This window comes from Festucalex cinctus, chromosome 6 (assembly GCF_051991245.1).
Source record: "Festucalex cinctus isolate MCC-2025b chromosome 6, RoL_Fcin_1.0, whole genome shotgun sequence".
NCBI lineage: Eukaryota > Metazoa > Chordata > Actinopteri > Syngnathiformes > Syngnathidae > Festucalex > Festucalex cinctus.
In genome coordinates this window covers 2,416,350-2,439,342 of record NC_135416.1, presented here as the reverse complement: position 1 = coordinate 2,439,342, position 22,993 = coordinate 2,416,350, and the positions used below count along the sequence as shown (strand labels likewise).

Below are 22,993 nucleotides of genomic sequence, written 5' to 3'. Positions count from 1 at the left end.
GCAACTTACTCCTTATCATGAACATGACTAGCATAACCCTGGGAAAGACTCTGGGTGTCACTGTGGCCCACCTGTCTGTGGCCGCGTCCGTCCGGACCCTCGCTGGGTGAGCGTGACCAGTGTCTGTCGTGTGAGTGCCGGTGGGCTAGCTCGTGTCGGTCATAGCGCTCTTTGTCCATGGAACCGTGGTGATGGTGGTGGTGGTGGTGATGGCGCCGATCCTTGGTCCTGCCTCTGTCCCGCTCACGCTCCTTGGGGGGCAGGTCGCCCGACTGTGTGGTGGTGCTCAGGTCTGTGCCCAGACCTGGTTCGGTAGTGGAAACAAATTGTTAGTACAGACAACAAAGCCACTGGGACTTAAATTTGAGATTTCAACTTGAAACCTAAACCCTTTCGTGGAACAATTTGAGACCCTGACATTGGCTTCAAACACGATTTTAGAAACCTTTAACTTGGCATCAAGGCCTAAAACGAAACCCTTACCCAGGAAACCTTAATTTTTAACCTCCTGAAGACTGGTCCACATCGTGGTGCATCACACCAAAGTGCCCCTGCACCATAGTGAACCTAAACAACCTTCCATCCTGACATGGACATAAAAGTTCCTCTTATAGGGTCCGGTATCCACAAAGTGGACCATATCTCTTGGTGGCAACTCACCCGTGTCTGCGTCTGTGTATCTGGTGAGGGATCGCTGCGAGGTCCGGTGGCTTCGGTCCCTGTGCCGGCGGCCACCGCCGCCGTGCCGCCCCTCTTCGGACACCACCCTCTCCAGTGAGTAGTCGTCCAGCCTGACACCCCGGCCCGAGCGCCCGTGAACCAGGCTGGAGGTGGAGCGTCTCATGGGACTGGTGTCCGTGATGGTCTGAAGGACCCAGGGACGAGGTTGAGGATGAAGAAGAGGAGGACAGACACACAGTTGATGAGATGCTGCTGTGAGTCTGGATCCTTCATCTACTTGTACGTCCTTTTAGACTGAGCTGGTGCCAGTACCAGAGCTCAAGTTTGGTAGACCCATAACTACAGTCATGATTTCATCCACATACAATCTAGACACCACCACTATTTTTTTCAGTTCCAAGTGATAAAAAATTAGATGCTGATAATTCTGGTTCCAGCTCAGCATGAAACAGGTTTAAAGCACAAACCCAAGCCAAACAATGCAGACTTACAACCCTAACCTAGGCTTGAAACCTTAATTAGAAACCCAACCCTCAAATGGAAACACTAATTCAGGCTTCAAATCCTGATTTGGAGACGTAGATCTGATTTGAAATAGTTTTAAGAAACCCTAACCTTTGTTAGAAACTCAATCCCATGCTAGTTTAAACCCTCATTTGAGAACTTAAGTTAAGATTCAAACCTTGATTTGAAACCATTCCATTTGGAAAGCCCAAACTTGGCGTAAAAGTATCCAAATGTTAAAAACCTAACTTGTTTAACAATACTCTAACCATTGCTTAAAAACCCTAGCCTTGGTTTCACAATCTAATTTGAATAAACAACCCAGGCTTGAAACCCAAATTCAGAATCCTAACCCAGATTTAAAACACGAATTTGAAACACTAAATCTCGTTTGAATCCCTATCTGGTTATGAACCAGAACTGGCACCAGATCAGCGTGAAAAGGTTAAGCTAGCTTCCCAGTGAAGCAGATGGGTGTGTGCCAACCCGGCCGGAACATTCTAGCATCGGCTCGCGCACCCATCTGGCATAGACAAACGACGACATTGTCATTCTTTCCGAATCGGAAACATCAGCCAGCAGTCAACCGTTAGCCATTTCGCATTCGCACGGCAACAGCACGGAATCACGACCATGCTTCCCCGACAAGCGGGACGGGTCGGCGGGACGAGGAGAAGCCGAGCGAGAGCAAGCGTGACGCTGGTGACCATGACTCGGCATGCACGAGGCGCAAGAGAGACCGTCTCTGACCGCGCACGTCTTAGATTTGGCCGCATCAGCCGGCACCAATGCGCTACCATCCGGACACTTAGTGGCACCCAGCTAGCGCTTGGGGCAGTCTTGTAATGCGCATGAAGGGATTGGTCGCACTCATTGCCTTTCGGTGTGATGCAGCACAGTTTATTTTACGCCACTGCAAATCAGTGCCGAAATTTAATCGAATGAAATAGAATGATAAGAATTAAAAAATTTATTAAAAATTAAACAAAGTGAACATATAGTTAAATGAAATAAAGTAGAATAATACATGTACAAATATGTATTTCATAAAAAAATAGTAGATAATAGTAATACAATGATTTTTTTTTTTAATGGCCAGTATTAAATTCAACTAAATTTTACACATTTAATAGAAATTAAAACAATTACAAGAAAATACAAATATAAATAAAAGTGGAGAAAATAGCACCCTTGTACTAGTAATAAAAATAATACAAATAGAAACAAATAAAAAAGATACTTAAAGCACAAGTAAAAACAAAAGGTTAAGCAAAAATCAAAAATGTATCAAATGAAATAAAATTAAATAGCATCTTAATAATAATAATAATAATAATAATAATAATAATAACAGCACAACAAAAATTAACAAAATAAACACAATCACAAAAATATAAAAGCGTGAAAATAAAAATAAATTCAATTAAAAATATAATACAATGTAATAAAATAAAATAAAATACAAAATCAACTAGTAACAAGTGACAAAAATAAGAAAAAAGAATAAAATCAAATGACATAAATGCAATTCATTCCATTCATTCAATAATTAATAATAATAATAATAATAATACAGAAAAATAGAAAATAGTTTAAAAAAGCATACCAAAACATAAAATCCATGAATTAAAATAAATAAAATGTTACAATAAGAAAAATACAATTAAAATGATTAAATTCATATAAAAAAATAAAAATGAATGAATGAATGAATGTTTTACGGCAAAGAGATCTAAGATCTTCTCTGCATCTGACTACTCTTGGCATATTTCTGTCACAGGAATTTAGATTCATCAATATAATAATCATTTTTAAAATAAATAAATAAATAAATAAATCAACACTCAACCGAAGAAGACACTAGCCTTGGCGGAGGTCTACTTGCTCTACTGAGTGTTCTTGTTTTAGCTGTCGCAAAAGCCAAGTTTGGGAAAGCCCCACGTTGGACGCCAATTCTTTCTCCACTGACCACCCGCACCACTGTCAGCTTAACCCCGCCCCCTTCCATTGCCTGAGGTCCATGCTTCCGTTACAATGCAACAAGCAACATACTCATTCAAGAGACTCCCCCCCCCCCCCCCCCCACACACACACACACACCTTCACGAAAAGCGAAAATGATGACAGAATACACCAGAGGGAGAGAAAGAAAGAAAGATGAAATTGAGAGAAGATGGAGAATCAGAAGCGGGGGATACTTGATTTAATGAGCGGGATGTGCCCGATGGGTGGGGCTGTCTGCAGGACCGTCTTGCGTGGTCACCAAAATATTAGAAACGCCATTGCAAATAAAAACAAACAGTCAAATAAAATATGACGATAATAATAAAAATAAAACAAACATCATTCAATTCAGTCAAAAAGTAAAGTTATACGTAGAAATAAAACAAACTCAATTCAAAAATAAAATATAACAAAAGGTAGAATAAATAGAATAAAATTATAGAAATATAAATACAATACAATACAATAAGAATAAAAAGTAAATAAATACAATAAAAAAAATTAATAAAAATCACAAAGGTAAAAAAAGATGTAAAATTCAACAAAAAGACATTCATTAATTGAACAAAATTAACATCAAAATTAGATACAAAGTAAATAAAATACATGGATTACATTACAATTATTTACTATAAGAAATTAACATAATTGAATAAATTTAGAATATGAACAAAAACAAAATTAAATAAGCCAAAATTAAAATAAAAAATAAACATCAAATATCAAATAATATCTAAAAAATTAATACAATTTAACATAGCAAAAGAAAAGTAGAAATAAACAAATGCTAAAACAAAAGTGTACATAAATACAAAATTTCACAGTTAAGACGTTAAATGAAATCAAATAAAAAGCACAAGTTAATCAAAGCTAGTAATACATTACAAGCAAAAATTAAAATGAAAATTGAAAGCAACAAAAGTAAATTAAAAAGTAAATTAAAAAAACAATAATATAAAAACAAATCAAGATAATCAAGCGCAACAAACTGCTGAATGCTTCAAAAACAAATCGAAAATCAGTGAAAAAAATAAATAAAAATTGTGCGGTCCTCTCCTGCTGCAGTTCCAAAAGCCCGACAACACCGGCGTGCACGCACCAGCTTGGCGACCCGCGCTCAACAAACGAAGCGAGAGAGCGAGAATGCGAGAGAGCGAGCGAGAGTACATACACTCAGGTTATTTCCGCGAGGCCTGTGTCTTCTCCGCTGCAAACCAAACAAAGAGCCACACACGCACGCACACACAAACACAAAAAACATTTTGGCGGTCAGCGTGAAAAAGAGGCAGAAACACACAAAAAGAAAGCAACACACAAATAAAGCTGGTTACTGAAGGAAGCTTCGTGCGGACCACTCGGCTGGCTGCTGCACAGCATGGAGCATTTCCGTCTCGTCATTTCTATCGGCGGCCACTAGGTGGCCACGTTGCGCACAGGACAGACACACCAAGGTTCAGATGGAAATGAAATGGAAGGAGAAGCATTCCATGTGGGTATTTATTTCGAAATTTTACAGCAATTAGCATTTGAATATAGCACAGGTTCATCATTATTCACAAATCTGTTTAAAACAGTGCGAAAAAGAGCTTGGTTGCAACATGGCCCTGGTTGATCTCTTATACTCTGCTGCCACCCGCTGGCCGTTTTTGTAATAGCTACCATTGCTTTTCAGTTCAGAGGCTGCATCAAAGCCTTCTATGTGCTCTAAAACAAAACATAGAAACGTACAAATACGTCTTTGGGAGTATGGCAATATTTAAAATAGAACGTATTTGTAAGTTTTTGGGAGCAAATTAGTTAATAATACAATTATATATAATACATAATTGTTACGTTACTGAGCCGCCTTGCAAAAATAGGGCCTGGCCGATTAATCGGCAGGCCGATTTAATCGGTTGATATTCATCTCTACCAAAGTAGGGATAATCGGCAGAATTTTTTCCCAAAATTTTGAAAAAAAAAAAAGAAGTGAAGAACATTGTCCGCTTTATACCAATTTATTCCTCTGATATAAAAGTTAAATATTAAAGGACAAAGTATTTGTAAAACAGTCAAATGCTCGGCCGATTAATTGGTTATTGGAAACTGATTCTGCCAAATATCAGATTCTGCATATCAACTTCTTAATCCAACTAACAAACTGCACTTAGCATCACATGCTCACATATAGTTCTTGAGACTAGTGCTGTCACTATCGAATATTTTAAGAATCGATTAATCTATCGATTATTCAATCGATTTATCGGCTGATCGGATTCATTTGAAATAGCTGTCGATTAATTTGATAATCAACGACTTGTCGATTCATCGATTCATTTTGACAGCTCTAATTGAGACTTCGCCTGACCACCAACGGGAGCTCAAACATTCAATTGTTGACTCGGAACGGCGCATACCAGAATAACAACAATGATCGGGAGCCACATGCTGCTTCACCCAGTCTAAAGACAAGGCTCGAGCTGCATGACAGCTCCGATGTGGCAATAAGGGGAAAAAAGCCATGCATAAGTGTGAAAGGGGCAACAGGTTGGATGTGGTGGTTTGGGGAAACGTGTGCGCATGTTTTTTTTTTTTGGGTGCTTGGTGAAGGGGGGTGCGGGGAAAAAAAAAAAGTTCCTGATACACTTTGGTTAAAAAAAAAATTAAAAAATCATCAATTTGCAGTGACTTGCTGAAAATGAATTCACATCACATGCGAGTCGAAGCGTGTGAGGATGACAGTGGCTGTAGCGAGGGTGGGGGGGGGGATGTCATGGAAGTTCTCACTTGGTTGTCTGCTGAGAGGCGGGGCATGGAGAGGGTGCGCCCGTGCCCATCCACTGGGTGGCAGGGCTCGGTGTCCGAGTACCCGTCCCGCCCCATCTCCCGCATCTCTACCGTCTGCAAGGACACAACGAGAGGAGGCGTGACCGCTGTCCGACCCCCCCCGGCCCGCCGGAGGGGCGGGGCGGGGCGGCGCGGGGCGCCAGAGCCAGCGCGGGAGGGGCGCGAGTGACAGCGGCTCGTTTTCATTGACACCAAACACGCAAAAATCAAACGGCACCATTCGGGTGGGCCACCGGGAGAAACCGTTTGGCTGCTCCATTATGAAAAATAAACAAATCCAGATACATAAAAATAAAATAAAAAAAATCTACGTAATAATGACTATTAGGACAATTTAATAAAATACAATAATATAAAAACGAAAAATCATAAAATCAAAACTATATACAGAAAAAGGAATTGTAAAAAAAAAAAAAAATGAAATACAATAAAACAAAACATAATACAACTACAAAAATACACAGTATTATATAAAATAAAATAGAATGCCAAAAAACAAAACACCACCAAAAATAAAAGAATGAAATACAATTTACAAAATAACACAATAGAATAATGCATTAAAAAGAAATGAAAAAAAAAATAATGCACATTTAATAAAGAAAAAAAATACATATGATTAAATAAAATATAATGAAATGACTAATACATTAAAACAAATACAATGACAGAAGAAGAATAAAAAGTACAAAAATACATTTCATATTAATGCAACAATCAGTAAACATTGCGCTAAGGTCACTCACTGTTGCCTCTTGAGGTCTGGAGCAGTACTACACCACAATGCTAACAGAACTCAACAAGAAAAATGCAACCAAAGTCAAGCAAAACTATCACACGAACTTAACACTTTTGAGTGCTACAAATCTAATATTAAATATTTTTTTCTCCTCCCACTATTTTTTTCTGAATGCTTGCTAAAAAAACAAAAACAAAAATCTTTGTGCAACAAAAAAATTGCTGAACAAAATACAGTCATTGTTCACATAAAATACAATTTAATTTCATCATTAAAAAAAACAATTTTTTAATGTTTTCCTCTCAGCATTCACATGATATCCAAAGATCTCAGCTAGCTGATTCTTCCAAAACCAATGCACTTTTTTCTTGGACACAAAACAAAAGATCTCGAAAGGTCACTCTAGAATAAAAAAAAAAAAAATCAGGGCGATCACGAGATGTTCCTTATGAGCATCGCGCAACATCGGCCACCTCCTCGACGCTCGCGCTCCGGCCATACTATAATACCAACCGGCGCGTTGCCGTGGCAGCGACGCAACGTCACGCTCGTCGGTCATACCTGCGGGTTGTGGCGGTTGTCATGGAGGTCGTCGGGGTACGGCCGCTCGGGGCTCCAGTTACCCGTCTTTTGGAACATCTCCTGGGCCTTGGTGGTCATCCACGACTGGCTCTCCGTCATGCCGCCGCCCTCCGAAGGTCTGTGACGGCACACGGGCCACGCCGTAAGTTGAAAGCGGCTGATCATCGCTTCACATGACCACTCGATGAAATGAATGAAAGACCTGGATCGCTGAGTCAGCCGATTATCAGTCGACATGACCGTCCGATGAGTTGGATCAGCCGCACGATCACGTCACATGTTCACTGAATCAGCTAATCGTCAAGTCGCATGACCACTCAACGCATCAAATAAGTCAATTATCAGTTCATGACCACTCGATGAGTTGAGTTAGCAGATAATCAAGCCCCATGGCCGCTCAATGAGTCAAATCAGCCACCCATCAATTCACCTGACCACTCGATGAGTCAAATCAGCCAATTATCAATTGACATGGCGACTTGATGAGTCAAGTCAGCCAACCATCAATTCACATGGCCACTCAATGAGTTGAATCGGCCAAACATCCGTATATATGGCCACTCGATGAGTTGGATCAGCCAATTATCAGTTGACACGACCGCTTGATGGGATAAATCCGCCGATAATCAAGTCACATGGCCACTCAATGAGTCAAATCAGACAATTATCAATTAACATGACCACTCAATGAGTTGAATCAGCCAATTATCAGTTGACACGACCGCTTGATGGGTTTAATCCGCCAATAATCAAGTCACATGACCACTCAATGAGTCAAATCAGCCAACCATCAACTCACATGACCACTCAATGAGTTGAATCAGCCAAACATCCATTTATATGACCACTCGAGTTGAATCAGCGGATAATTGACGTGACCACTCGACGAGTCAAATCAGCCAATTATCAATTGACATGGCGACTTGATGAGTCAAGTCAGCCAACCATCAATTCACATGGCCACTCAATGAGTTGACTCGGCCAAACATCCGTTTATATGACCACTCGATGAGTTGAATCAGCCAATTATCAGTTGACACGACCGCTTGATGGGTTAAATCCGCCGATAATCAAGTCACATGACCACTCAATGAGTCAAATCAGACAATTATCAATTAACATGACCACTCAATGAGTTGAATCAGCCAATTATCAGTTGACACGAACGCTTGATGGGTTTAATCCGCCGATAATCAAGTCACATGACCACTCAATGAGTCAAATCAGCCAACCATCAACTCACATGACCACTCAATGAGTTGAATCAGCCAAACATCCATTTATATGACCACTCGAGTTGAATCAGCGGATAATTGACGTGACCACTCGACGAGTCAAATCAGCCGATTATCAATTGATATGGCGACTTGATGAGTCAAGTCAGCCAACCATCAATTCACATGGCCACTCAATGAGTTGACTCGGCCAAACATCCGTTTATATGACCACTCGATGAGTTGAATCAGCCAATTATCAGTTGACACGACCGCTTGATGGGTTAAATCCGCCGATAATCAAGTCACATGACCACTCAATGAGTCAAATCAGACAATTATCAATTAACATGACCACTCAATGAGTTGAATCAGACAATTATCAATTAACATGACCACTCAATGAGTTGAATCAGCCAATTATCAGTTGACACGACCGCTTGATGGGTTTAATCCGCCGATAATCAAGTCACATGACCACTCATTGAGTCAAATCAGCCAACCATCAACTCACATGACCACTCAATGAGTTGAATCAGCCAAACATCCATTTATATGACCACTCGAGTTGAATCAGCGGATAATTGACGTGACCACTCGACGAGTCAAATCAGCCGATTATCAATTGATATGGCGACTTGATGAGTCAAGTCAGCCAACCATCAATTCACATGGCCACTCAATGAGTTGACTCGGCCAAACATCCGTTTATATGACCACTCGAGTTGAATCAGCGGATAATTGACGTGACCACTCGACGAGTCAAATCAGCCAATTATCAGTTGACACGACCGCTTGATGGGTTAAATCCGCCGATAATCAAGTCACATGACCACTCAATGAGTCAAATCAGACAATTATCAGTTGACACGACCGCTTGATGGGTTTAATCCGCCGATAATCAAGTCACATGACCACTCAATGAGTCAAATCAGCCAACCATCAACTCACATGACCACTCAATGAGTTGAATCAGCCAAACATCCATTTATATGACCACTCGAGTTGAATCAGCGGATAATTGACGTGACCACTCGACGAGTCAAATCAGCCAATTATCAATTGATATGGCAACTTGATGAGTCAAGTCAGCCAACCATCAATTCACATGGCCACTCAATGAGTTGAATCGGCCAAACATCCGTTTATATGACCACTCGATGAGTTGGATCAGCCAATTATCAGTTGACACGACCGCTTGATGGGTTAAATCCGCCGATAATCAAGTCACATGACCACTCAATGAGTCAAATCAGACAATTATCAATTAACATGACCACTCAATGAGTTGAATCAGCCAATTATCAGTTGACACGACCGCTTGATGGGTTTAATCCGCCGATAATCAAGTCACATGACCACTCAATGAGTCAAATCAGCCAACCATCAACTCACATGACCACTCAATGAGTTGAATCAGCCAAACATCCATTTATATGACCACTCGAGTTGAATCAGCGGATAATTGACGTGACCACTCGACGAGTCAAATCAGCCAATTATCAATTGATATGGCGACTTGATGAGTCAAGTCAGCCAACCATCAATTCACATGGCCACTCAATGAGTTGACTCGGCCAAACATCCGTTTATATGACCACTCGATGAGTTGAATCAGCCAATTATCAGTTGACACGACCGCTTGATGGGTTAAATCCGCCGATAATCAAGTCACATGACCACTCAATGAGTTGAATCGGCCAATTATAATTAACAGAATGACTTGATGAGTTGAATCAGCCAATAATCAAGTCACATGACCACTCAATGAGTCAAATCAGCCAACCATCAACTCACATGACCACTCAATGAGTTGAATCAGCCAAACATCCATTTATATGACCACTCGAGTTGAATCAGCGGATAATTGACGTGACCACTCGACGAGTCAAATCAGCCAATTATCAATTGATATGGCGACTTGATGAGTCAAGTCAGCCAACCATCAATTCACATGGCCACTCAATGAGTTGAATCGGCCAATTATAATTAACAGAATGACTTGATGAGTTGAATCAGCCGATAATCAAGTCACATGACCACTCAATGAGTCAAATCAGCCAATCACCAATTCACATGACCACTCGATGAGTTCTATCGGCCAAACATCCATTTATATGACCACTCGATGAGTTGAATCAGCCAATTATCAGTTGACGTGACCACTTGATGAGTTGAATCAGCTGATAATCCAAGTCACATGACCACTCGATGAGTCGAATCAGCCAATTATCGATGGATATGACCAATCGATAATTGGCTACACCAGCTAATCATGAATCCATATGATCAGTCGATAAGTCGAATCAACCAAAAACTCAATTGACACGACCACTCAGTGAGTTGATTGAGCACTCACATGCTGTTGACGTTGTCGGGTTGAGTGCCAGGAAGACTGTTGAGACCGGCGGGCCCGTCGACGCCGTCGCCCTCCGGTGGCGCCTCCATTCGTTGAAACATTAACGGCGGTCGGTTCTGTGCGAGACACGGCACGAGCAGGCTCAATAGGGAAAAGCTGGAGGGGGTGCGGGGGAGTCGGGTGGCTACACACGGGAAAACACAGGACAAACACTCGCACGGGCGGCGCCGGGTGGACTTTTCCACACCAGACGGCTGATCTGGGATCAGAACTCACTTGGGACTTTGAAGACACGTTTCCACTGCAGGCCACATACGTGCATTGGAGGAAGTGGTCATCTGGGGAATCCTAAGCAAGACTTGAAACCTGAATTTGGTCCTCTAACTGAGGTTTGACGACCCGACTTGAAACCCTAATTTGTAACCATAAACCTGGTTAACGTCAAACCCTAACACTAACAAACAATAACTCAAGATTGAAACATTAACTTGAGACCCTAACCCTTTTTGGAAATCCTGATCCAGGCATGAAACCCTACAAAGACTTCAGAATGTAAAAAAAAAAGACCCCCACAAAAACTCTACCTCTTATTGAAAACCCATATTTGTAACCCTAAACCATAATTCAAAAGCCTGACTTCAAAGCCAAACTTGAAACGGTAAAATATGCTAAAACCCATCTGGCAAGGGCCAGAGTACTGCAGGTTTTGGAGGCTTCCCACTTCCAACACAAGCCGATTCCAATCAACGGAATCGTTGTCAGGCTGATGCAGAGCTTGCCGATGAGCTGATCATATATCAGCTGTGTTGGAGAAGGGAAACATCCAAAACCTGCAGGACTCCGGCCCTTGAAGACCGAGATAACCCATCGCTGTCATAGCCCTAACCCAGACTCAAACCTAAATCTGGCACCCTAAACCTTGACACAAAACCTTCATTTGAATCCTTACCCCTCGCTTGAAACTAGCGTTGAAACCTGAACTGGTGTTTCTTACCCTAATGAATCTGACCACCCCATCCCTGCCGAGCAGGCAAAGTGCAGTGGAAAAGGGTCTTAATCAAACAAACTCAAACTTCTTCCCATTGCACAAGTGAGCCAGTTTCAATATACACAAGAAAGATGTGCAAGGAACTGGCAAAATCCTGTACACATAATCGTACTGATGTGTGTCAGGACACATCCGAAAGGTTGATTGATGCATTCGACGTTTGAGGACACATTTCCAGCGTGACTTAAAGTTTGCCTGTCATGGCCTCCACCAACTGTTTTGGATGACGGTGATGAACAACAGAGATATGTCGTGTCGAGGCTCATTTATGTTCCATATGTCACGTCCAGATTTCAAGCACTCGTTTGGAACACTGGCCAAGACTTTGTGTCCCTAAATTGGAAGACTAAGCCTTGTTTAAGAGACAAATCAGAGTTTGAAACCCTAATATAAACTCCTAAAACTGGCTTCAAACCCTAATTTATACTCAAAGCAACCTGTGCTGTCAAAAGAGCCATTATAGGACAAATAAATAACAAAAAAAAAAAAAGTCTGTCTAGAGAAGCAAAAGCTTTGAACATTGTGAGGAAGCAAACTGTGCTCGTCTTAGTAACTAGAGCTGCACCATAACAAAAATATGCCTCAACCAATACTTTTAGATTCCTTTTTCTTCTACCTTTCGTCTTCCGTGTTGGATTTTTTAAAATATTTTTCCATAATTCATTTTTCATACATATTTAGACTTTTCTGCCTTTCTGTCGAATTTCTGACATTTTCGGCAATTTTGTGGATATTTGATGGTAGTTTTCTTGACTTGACTTAAATTTTCAGAATTTCTTCTTTTGATTTTAGATATGTTGTAGTTGCTTTTTGAACATTTTTTTTTCTTTACTTCAAAAATCAATTTGCTGACATTTTTGGAAATTACAAAGACATTATGGTAATTTTGCCTTTGTTTTGAGACATTTTCTGTCTACTTTTTAAAAAAAAAAAATTCTGCTTTTTTTTTTTTTTTAAATTCAATTCTCTGACATATTTGGCAATTTAATGGACATTTTCTGCTTTTCTCTTCCTTTTTGGACATTTTATGGTCACTTTTTGGACATTTTTAGGTAATATTAAAACCTTTTTCATCTACTTTTTATCTATTTTTTCTGACAATGTAACTTTTGGATTAGATTAATAATGTTTGTATACAAAATAATCATTACTGGTAATTAATTTAAAGAATATTTTATCTAAAAAAAAAAAAAAAGAAAAAAGAAAGAAAAAAAAATGTTGCAGACCCCTGCTCTCACGCAAGCTTGAAACCGTAAATTTCAATGCCAAACACTGTTTGAAAACCAAACCATGGCTTTATGACTTGAAATTATAACCCTTGTTTATAACCCGAATCTTTACTGGAAACTCTTTAAGTCTTTGTTCACCCTTGGTTGAAATCAATAATCAATGAACCAGATTAATAACATCTTCATATGTAGGGAAAAATTTAGATTCAGTGGTGCTTTCTCGGACGTACGTAGTTGGAGCACAGATGAGCCTTAAAGTTGGGCCAATGGGACAGGAGCTTTGGAACTACTCACCTCACATACAAATACAGAGAAACAGACAGAAAATGATTGCCACAGGCTGTTTAAGTCAGACCCCGTTGCCAGGAAAGGAAATGGCTGAATGGAATAAGGGCGACCACTCAACATCCCACCAAAAAAGACAGACAGACAGGGAACGCTCAAACAATTTCACAGGACGCACACAACCGAGCGACCGTTGAGCTGGACTGACCAAATAAGGAGGTCCCACCTCATCCTGGGGGAGTGGGGGACAAAAGCAGACGTCAGAGAGACAACATGGACAAGAGACAACAGAAGAAGAAGAACAACAAGGACACAGCAGAAAATCAAAGACGAAAAGCGAGGCTGGACGAGCACAAACATGGCGAGACGAGACGAGTGTTGTTGTCCATTCGGTCCAATGGAATGGTTGCATTCTGGAGCATACCAAGAGACTGTGCAGTGGACCGACAAGGACCGTATTGGTTGATAAATGCAAGGGGCGTAACGGTATGTCCCACCAGCAAACTGGTAGTTCTCGGAGTTAGTCAGACAATATCGTGGTAATATGCACTATGCTCCTTGTGTGAGATCTTTCCATAACGAAAATCAAAACACATGTACCATTACGCCCCTTGCAGCAATTTCATATGACAGAGCAGAATTTGAAAGCGAGTGCAAACTGGACGGCATTCCCCGTGACTTATATGGGAGGCGGCCGTTTCTTATCATCAAAGTTCAGAATTTATCAGCAAACAAACAAACAAAAGAAAAAGGTCATTTCATCAAAAGAACACGGTTGGGAACCACGCGGTAGCTTGATAACTGAGGGTGGGACAAAAACTGCAATATTTTGTTTTCTGGTATGATATGATATCGATAGAGACGCATCAAATATCAATATCATGGTTGTATTTGATGATAAATTTGGACAACATAATTCTGAATCCCGCAACGCAGTCCTAACCTGATCAATACAATCCCAACGCCATAATCCGAATCTCAACTCTAACCATAGTTCAATTCCTTAAACTTATGTTTAAAAAACATTCTAGTACCAATATTTGGCCAAGAATCTTTCTGACTTCACTTGAATCACTTAGTTGTGAATCGGTAATTGGATGTACCGTCTTTATATCAGAGGATTTAAGGTTGAGAGGTTTTAGGGTTAAAGGATTTGGGCTCGGGTTAGCATGAGGGAGTTTCCGTTATGGTTGGAGTTTGGGTATTCACAGTGAGGTACATCCCCAGACACATAAGGGTAAAGGTTAGCGTTGGGGTTGTATTCAATGTGAAACATCCACAGAAACAGAAGAATTAGGTTTAGGAGTTCGGAGTTTGGGTGATGAATCAGGTTAGGATTAGCATTTAGGGTTAGGGTATCCCAAGTGGATCCTCAAGAGAAACAGAAGCTGCATTGCGATACTATATGCAAAATGTCTCCATGACACCGTATCATGCCTTAGTTTGAGAGTCCCAACCCCATCGCTAACAGCTATCAGCTAAGGGTCCAAAGCTTGTGCAATTAGCATGCCGGCCAAAGTTTAGGAACACGATGCTGGACGATGTAGCAAGAGCTCCTTAAAAGGAAATCAACATTTCATTGATACTTTAGAGTAAAAACACAGAAGAACTCTGTCCAGGGGCTCGCCCTGGAAAACACGCCGCCAGATGAGGAACTATCTTTAGGATCCGCTCTACCTGTTCCTCCCGCATGGCCTGCAGCTTTTTGGTCTTGCTCTGCCGGTAGTATTCCATGATCATCATGGCGGCGTAGATTTTGCCCACCGTCAAGTCTGTGGCTGCTGAGAAAATGACAAGTTACCCTGGAAGATTAGACCCGAGCGAGATGGGACCCTACGCCGTGGGGGGGATGGGGGAATGGGAGTGGGGGGTACGAGACACATCGGAAACACAAGTTCACACAAATGTTGCACCAGAGAGCGAGGACAATTCTGTTTCATCATCAAGTTGGACTTTACACCAAATATATGCGGTTCCAGGTTTGGTATGCATTATTTATCTCTCGTTTTTTTTTTTATGGCCCACAAAAAAAGGAGGTAGAATGCCTTGCCTTCAGGACAATATTGCCTAGGGTATACCGGTATGGGTTAGAGCTTTAGAGTGTTTGGGGGTTGGGAGTTGAGGTTAAGGTTAGGGCAGTTGGGTTAGGGTTAGGATTAGGATGCTAGAGTTTGGGCAAAGATTCCGCCATTGAGGTTGAATGGGACTTGATGTCAAAATTTTGGAGCCGGACTTTGGTGGTGAGGAGAGCATGGAGGACTAAAAAGCGCTTTTGAAATTGCAGTTCATTCCATTCCATTCCAGTCTATGGGGGAGGGGTGGAATTCTGACTTCCAATTTTTGGTTCCAAATTCCATGGTGGGAATCCGGATTACAAATTTTATCTGAGGGTGGGAGTGGGAACCCAGGACCGACCCCAACCCACCATCCCTGATAAACGGGACCAAGTTACGGGGGTCGAAAGTTTGGGACCTCTAGAGGACCGACTCCCTTGAGATTCAAAGCCAAAGCTGAACCATCACACCCCAGGTAAGCAGTCCGGGGACTGTACTGAAGGTCTACAGAGGTGACCGGTTGAGGTTAGGAGCAATCCTAAATTAGGGTTAATGGTAGGGTTACAATTTAAGGGTTATGGTAAGAGTTAAAGTGTAGGGGTTTCAAGTTATGCTGAGAGCTGGGGATTTGGTTTATGGTCAAAGTTGGGATAATGGTTGGGACATTAAGGGTTAGAGCAGAGGTGCCCAAGTCCTGTTCTCGAGAACCCCTATCCAGTCTGCTTTCCATGTCTCTCTCCTCCAACACAGCTGAATCCACTGATCAACTCCTCAGCAAGCTCCAGAGAAGCCTGATAATGACCCTGATCATGAATCATGAGAGGAAAAATGAAAAACAGGCTGGATAGGGGCTTTTGAGGACCGGACTTGGGCACTCCTGGTTTAGAGGATGTCATGGGGTTTGGGTTATCAGATTTATAGTTGGGGTCATAGAGTTATGGTATTAATTAGGGGTTTAGTGGCTGGAGTTAGGATTTGGGTTTAGTGTTAAGGGTTAGGATCAGGAACTGTTAGAATACAGCACTCGACTAGATGTTGGAATCCAAACTACTTACTTATTCTCTAAATTAAAGTCTGAGAAGTTTAGACTAGAGGTTTATGGGGTTGTGTCGTCTCAGAGGCTCATCAAGAGAAACAGAAGTGACCTCACCTTCTGGTCCGCAACATCCAGATACATTTAAACAACACAGTACACTTGTCAAGAAAGCCTTTGGTCTTTTCACAGGCAGATTCTGCTGTGGGCTATTACGAACAATATTGGAATTATTTTGTGACTTCCGAACTCATTCATGCTTCAACTGCATTTAATGGTAGCATGAAGGACAACGTAGCCACCTCACCGTCACACAACAGACACCTTGGGGTCAGGAGCTCAATTTTTTCGAAAAACTCAAGACATGGATCCAAGCCAGAGTTTGATGACAAACGATGACACAATTACAACAGCTGCAATCAGAAAAACATTGAGCTTTGTTTTGTGGTCTCTAACAGCGGCGTGGCTACGAAACCTGCAGCACCAAAGCAATATGTGATAAGATCACATATTTTCTTACGTTTACACCTTCCATGCATTAATTCATCAAAAAGGGCCTATTCCAAACATGCATGGCGGTTCTCCGTTTCCTCGTCCATCATTCATGCTTATCCTTTCCTATCCAATAGCTGGAGATCAATTTTCGGCTGCTCAGTTCTTCCTGTAGTGAAAAGACTCCTATAGAGGATCTTCTATAGTTGGCACCCCCTGATGGCAGGATGGAATTCAAAACGTGTGCTTTATTGTGAGAGTATGTGTAAACAAGTACGAGAAAGAGTTGGTCAATGTACGAGCAAACCTTCGTTCAATTTCAGCATTGGTTATTGGGACTTTTCCATGTTTCCTGTTAAGACGGATGTGATGTGATTTCGTGTTGATTGGTGAAATCGGTGTCAAGGTTTGATATTTTGTTCTTAACTTCCTGGAGATAGCACAGAGTACTAAAGACTCAAACTTTGACGCCATGGTTCGCACCACATTAGACGGCGTCGTCAAACAAAGCTTTGGCAATATCGGACCGCGCGTGTCGAGAAAACCTGCTTCCGATCGAAGCTCATTCGGACGAACTCTCATGTCAAAGTCGAAGTCCTGGAATTTGCCTGAACTGGCTTCTTCAAAACAAAATGTTTGATTCAGGTTCAATTTTTGGACAGGAATTCTTGTGACTTTTCTTTGTGGGGCTTATTTTCTTTCCCGCGAGGTCAGAAAATCTTCTGCTTGGTGGGTCATTGTGGATTCTTGGTCATGATGAACTATGAATCCAAAAAAAGGAGAGTGAATGTGTCGTATTGTGTTTTTTTTATAAACTATAAGAGCCTGATCAGGGGGTGCAAAGCAGTGACTGACTGGTAGAAGCTGTCCTCTTGGTGAGTTGGATGATCGGACATACAAATACTACCTCCAAATCCCGAGCCGATGGTTCTGCTGCAACTTACTTACCCTTGTGAGGGGTGACCAGCAGGTCCAACGTCTTCTGCGACAGGTTCGGCCAAATGGCCATCATCTCCTTACGGAGCTCGGCATCCATTTGCTGCTTGTCTGCACCGCCTGAGACAGTCATGTATTTGTACAGTCAAGTTTGTTTTTAAGGGAATAGAAGTATAGAAAGCAAAATGGGGGCATCACATGGTGGACCATTCACACAGAACAACTAACGATATTAGCTTTCATAGGCTGGATTTACACGACGAAAATTTGGATCCCGCCCTTTCAAAAATAGACCGTACAACGTCACTTTTTTTTTGTCTACTCAGGTATATGAATATACTCGTGTTTAATATTCTATACAAAAAAAAGTGAAGTTGTACGGTATATTTTCGAAAGGGCGGGAACCAAATTTTTTCCCGAGATATTTCTTCGAGATAATTTTTTTCTAGATACAAAGTTTTTTTTTTCTCCACAATATTTATATAAATGGTATTGTCAAGATTATATATGTCATATTATGAGAATGACCACGTTTGAGGAAAAAGTACTTATATTATGAAGTTGTATTTTTTTCAAAGTAAACGGACATGAGATTTGTTTTTGAGAACAGTCATACTTTCTTTTACATATATATATATATATATATATATATATGTGTATAAATGATATTCCCAGGAAAAAAAGGAAAGTAAACAGAAAGTCAAATCATTCCAGAAATTAAGTCTTGAATATTTTTTCCCAGTCAGAAGTTGCAGTAATATGGGAACAAATATTTGTTTTTTTCTCTTTTGAGAAAGAAGTTGGATTATTTTTCTCAATAAAAGCTGCGATTTTACAAAATTACAATTGCTTGTTTGTTTTTTTTGTTTTAGGCAAAGTCACAACATTATAAGAATAAAGTCACACATTTTCAAGAAAAATTCCATACAAAATATTAATTTATTTAATTTATGACTCAAGTATATTTTTAAAATACTTTTTTTTCTAGAAAAAGGTCGTGACGTAATGGGAATCAAAATGTATTTTTTGAGACAAAAAGTCATGGTATTAGAATAATCCATCCATTTCCTGAACCGCTTGCTCCTCACAAGGGGAGGGGGTGCTGGAGCCTATCCCAGCTAACTCTTGGCAGTAGGTGGGGTACACCCTGAATTGGTTGCCAGCCAATCGCAGGTATTAGAATCATGTCACAAAGTAATAATGCAGAGAGGGAAAAAATAGAAAAAGTAGTAATATTATGAAAAAGTATTTTATCGTCATTTTCTTTTCTAGATCAAACAAATTTGGAATGTAACAACGGCGTGTAAATCCAGCCTGTTTCGAGCCGTCCAACCAAACGACCGTCGGCGGGACCGATTGCCGTTGAGCTCGTACCCTTGGCGATCTTGATGTCCAGCGCCGTCCGGATGAGCGCCATGAGGGTGGAGTTGAAGTGCACCGTGTTGTCGTCGGCCACGGGCAGGTCCATGCGCAGCAGCCTCTGCGGAGAGCCAGTCGGCACGGAGAGCGTCAGAATGCAAACGCGTCCTCGCCGTGCCCGAACCTCCGCGGAGGGACGGGGGAGGTGGGGGGTGCGAGAGCTCCATAGACACTAGCCAATCAGGGTGTCGGATTATGACGTAACTGCCAATTTTGGTTTGGAATCTGCTTCGATGTCATTGGTGGATGCGCCGGCAAATGTGAGCCGCTCGCGTCTCCTGATGCGCCAGTGAAACTCAACAAGAGACACCACAGCGCTGCACTGGGAAAAAACATTTTTCCCCCCCCCCCAAAATAAGGTTGGTTTGTTTGCTTGAGGTCACCACATTACGCAAATAACGTCGTAAAAATGAAAAGTAGATCACGAAAATAAAAGCTTCCAGATAAGAATCGTTGCTATGGAAATGAAGTTTTTGCTCGAAAGAAAAAAAAAACAGTCAGAATGAAGCTGAACTATTTCAAGATAAAACGTTACAAGATTAAAGTTACTTTAGTAACTTTTAGCTACTTTAAAAAAAAAATCTATGTAATTTCTAGATAAAGAAGTCATAATATTACAATAATGAAGTCGTAAATAAAAATGTATTAGATTATTGGAGCATGAGAATAAAAACAATTTTCAAGATATTACAATAATGAAATTGCTCCCTGCCCTATTTTTTCAGCGGAATGAAGCAGTACTATTCAAGATTCATAATTCATAATATTACGAGAACGGAGCTGTTTTTTGTTTTTTTTCAAGTTTTACAGATGCTGAAAGTTGGATTTTCTTCTTCTTGGAAAATTGAAATACGTTTTCTTAATATTTGCCTTTTTTTTTTTTTTTTTTATATTTTGCAAATAAAAGTAATTTTGATTTTTTTTCCCTCAACAACATATTATATCCCAAGAATAAAGCTTTACTTTTCGAGATCGGAAAATATATGACAAAACTGAAGTTGAGTTTTTTTTATTTTTTTGGAGAAAAAGTCCATTTTAAAATGAAGCTGTATTTTTTTTTGTGGATAAAATGAAAATATCTTTTTTTTAGTATTGATTCAGGTAAGTCACAGTTTTACGAATAACGAAGTAATATTTTGTTTCTAGAATAACAGCATGAGAATAACATCATATTTCTTGATAAGAATTCACAATATAATAATAATAATTATAGTTATATATTTTTTAGATTAAAATTGAAAAAGTTGTATTTTATCAGAACAATACCGGATTTTTTGTTGAGAATCGCAGTTTTTTATATTTTTTTTTTATTATTATTTTTTATTTCAATAGGAGAGCAATGCTGTATTCTTTTGATAAGTCATATTACTTTCATTTTCACAGAACAATTTCAAGATTTATAAGTAGCATATTTTTTTAAAAAAAAAAAAAGATTTTTCAGATTTTTTTAAATAAGTTGTCTTTTATGAGAATAGTTCTTGTGTGGAAAAAAAACCCTTTCTAGATTGTTTTTGAGATTTTTTTTTTTTGGTTGCGATAAAGCCACAAAATATGAGAATAAAGACATATTTTTCCAAGGAGGGGGGGGGTAGTGGGGAGGGTAGGCTTTTGTTTTTTTGCTAAGCGACCGCCGGAGCCCGGAACCACCAGGAGGAGCAATCGGAGGACCCAAAATGGCCTCCGACCCAACCTGTGCCCATGTTCCCTAAATGTGTGAATGCGCTGGCACATTCACACATCGATGCTGTGCCACACCAACAGAGTACGATTACAATATATGGAACAAAAAAAAGTACAATTACACACAATCATCTGCCACAGACTTCAATTAAGTTGAAGCTTAATTGGGGTCCAACAAAAAAAATAAATAAATAAAAAACAAAACGGTATCACTGGTGCTTTTCTTCAGGAGACAGCGTTTTTTTCTTTTTCTTTTCGTTTTTTTTTTTTTTTAAAGTAACTCTGGTATGTTCTATAGAGCTCCCCCTACCAGTCAGGAGGTTCCCTGCATATCTCAGGTAAATCCGATGGAGGGGGCGGGCGTCCATCGGGTTTACCTCCGAACATGAGCGTTGGGCAAGCACGATGACGGTTTGCTTTTTTTTGTGGGCATGCACCAGGCGGGCGGGCGGGCGGGCGGGCGGGCGGCGGGGCATCGGCCAACATCAAGCACGCATGCAACAACACCCCCTGGTGGACCACCCGACACACAGCATGCAAAAAAAGTCCCTTCGAATCGCTGACCCCCCCATTCGAACAAGCAGCCGTGCATCCGCGCAAAGAGAGTATCCGCAACCAAAACATGATTGATCCTATTCTGTTTGATTGATTGATTTATTGATTGATTTTTTTTGTGTGTGTCCAATTTTGGTTCAGTCAAGATCTCTCTCAATGCCAGACGGGTGCAGTGTCTTAAAAAAAATATAAAAAATAAATAAATAAAAAAAATAGGGGAGGGGGTGTCAGAAGTTTGAAAAATAAAAAGCATTATTAGTGTTGTGTTACATCCTAAAGAAGACGAAAAAAAAAAAAAAACGAGAAAATTATAGACATGATTGGATGTTCTTTGTGCTTTTCGATTTTTTCGCCATCCCAAGGATCCGGTCGTGAATCGTCATGGCAACCGTTAACACAGGACGAAGGGGAGATAAAAGAAAATAAATAAAAACGCTACGAGAATAGTTTGAACTTCACGGGACTTAAGTGCTTTATTCAAGATTGAAGAACTGAGGAATACAGTTTTGTTTTGTAGAAATTGATGGAGTTTTCTAGGAAAAAAATAATAATTATTATTAATTATTATAGATGAAAAATAAAGGCACATTTGATCTAGATTGGCCAATCTTTTTCTAGATTTTTTTTTGCTCGTGAATCACAACATTGTGAGAGCAATGTGGGACTTTCACAAGAAAAATATAAGCTGAATTTTTTTAGAAAACCCCCCCAGCAATAATTAAAGCTAAAAGTAGGGAGAATAAATTTTTGTCTTCTAGAGCAAAAGTTGTATTTTTCATATTTTGTATTAGCAGGAACTACAACAAAATATATATATATTTTTTTTAAATATTTTCCCAATATAATAAGCCATATTATGAGAAATAGATTCAGGTCGTAAACGAAAGTATTTTTTGAGATTCAAAAATTAGATGAATTTTATCTCACATGTGTTTCTATTCTAGATATAAAATTCAAGATTTAATAAATTGACATTTTTCCAAGAAAATTGTTTTTTTTTCTTTTTTCTTTAAAAGAAATCTGGAAAAAATAACAATAATAAAAATACATTTTTATCCAAAAGTATTTTTTGTTGGAAAATTCAAAAAAATTGTAATATCGAAAAACTGTAATATTATGATAAAAAAGTATTTTTCGAAGTTAAATTTAGAAATTAATTGTATTCTATCACATATATTTTTCTATTGTAGGTATAACAATAAAAATTGTGAACATTAATTACATTTGATTATAATATGCATTTTCCATCCATCCATTTTCGTGACCGCTTATTCCTCACAAAGGTTGCAGGGGGTGCTGGAGCCCATCCCAGCTGGCTTCGAGCAGTGGGCGGTTGCTAGCCAATTGCGGTAT

At 40.0% G+C, this 22,993-nt stretch overlaps 1 protein-coding gene across 9 annotated transcripts in view; it reads right to left on the bottom strand.

Moving 5' to 3' along the window:
• Positions 1 to 22,993, bottom strand: part of cacna1ab (calcium channel, voltage-dependent, P/Q type, alpha 1A subunit, b) — a 108,528-nt gene that overhangs the window by 5,417 nt on the left and 80,118 nt on the right. For 4 of the 9 annotated variants that reach the window (XM_077524920.1, XM_077524921.1, XM_077524927.1 and 1 more), the window contains 9 exons: positions 19,361 to 19,466; positions 17,999 to 18,106; positions 15,149 to 15,252; positions 10,910 to 11,025; positions 7,316 to 7,454; positions 5,956 to 6,069; positions 4,361 to 4,396; positions 661 to 865; positions 72 to 304 (listed from right to left, as the gene is read on the bottom strand). In XM_077524920.1, the coding sequence (XP_077381046.1) occupies positions 72 to 304; positions 661 to 865; positions 4,361 to 4,396; positions 5,956 to 6,069; positions 7,316 to 7,454; positions 10,910 to 11,025; positions 15,149 to 15,252; positions 17,999 to 18,106; positions 19,361 to 19,466 (1,161 nt within the window). The remainder of the gene's footprint in view (positions 1 to 71; positions 305 to 660; positions 866 to 4,360; positions 4,397 to 5,955; positions 6,070 to 7,315; positions 7,455 to 10,909; positions 11,026 to 15,148; positions 15,253 to 17,998; positions 18,107 to 19,360; positions 19,467 to 22,993) is intronic. The other 5 variants (XM_077524922.1, XM_077524923.1, XM_077524924.1 and 2 more) reach the window with 4 other exon arrangements.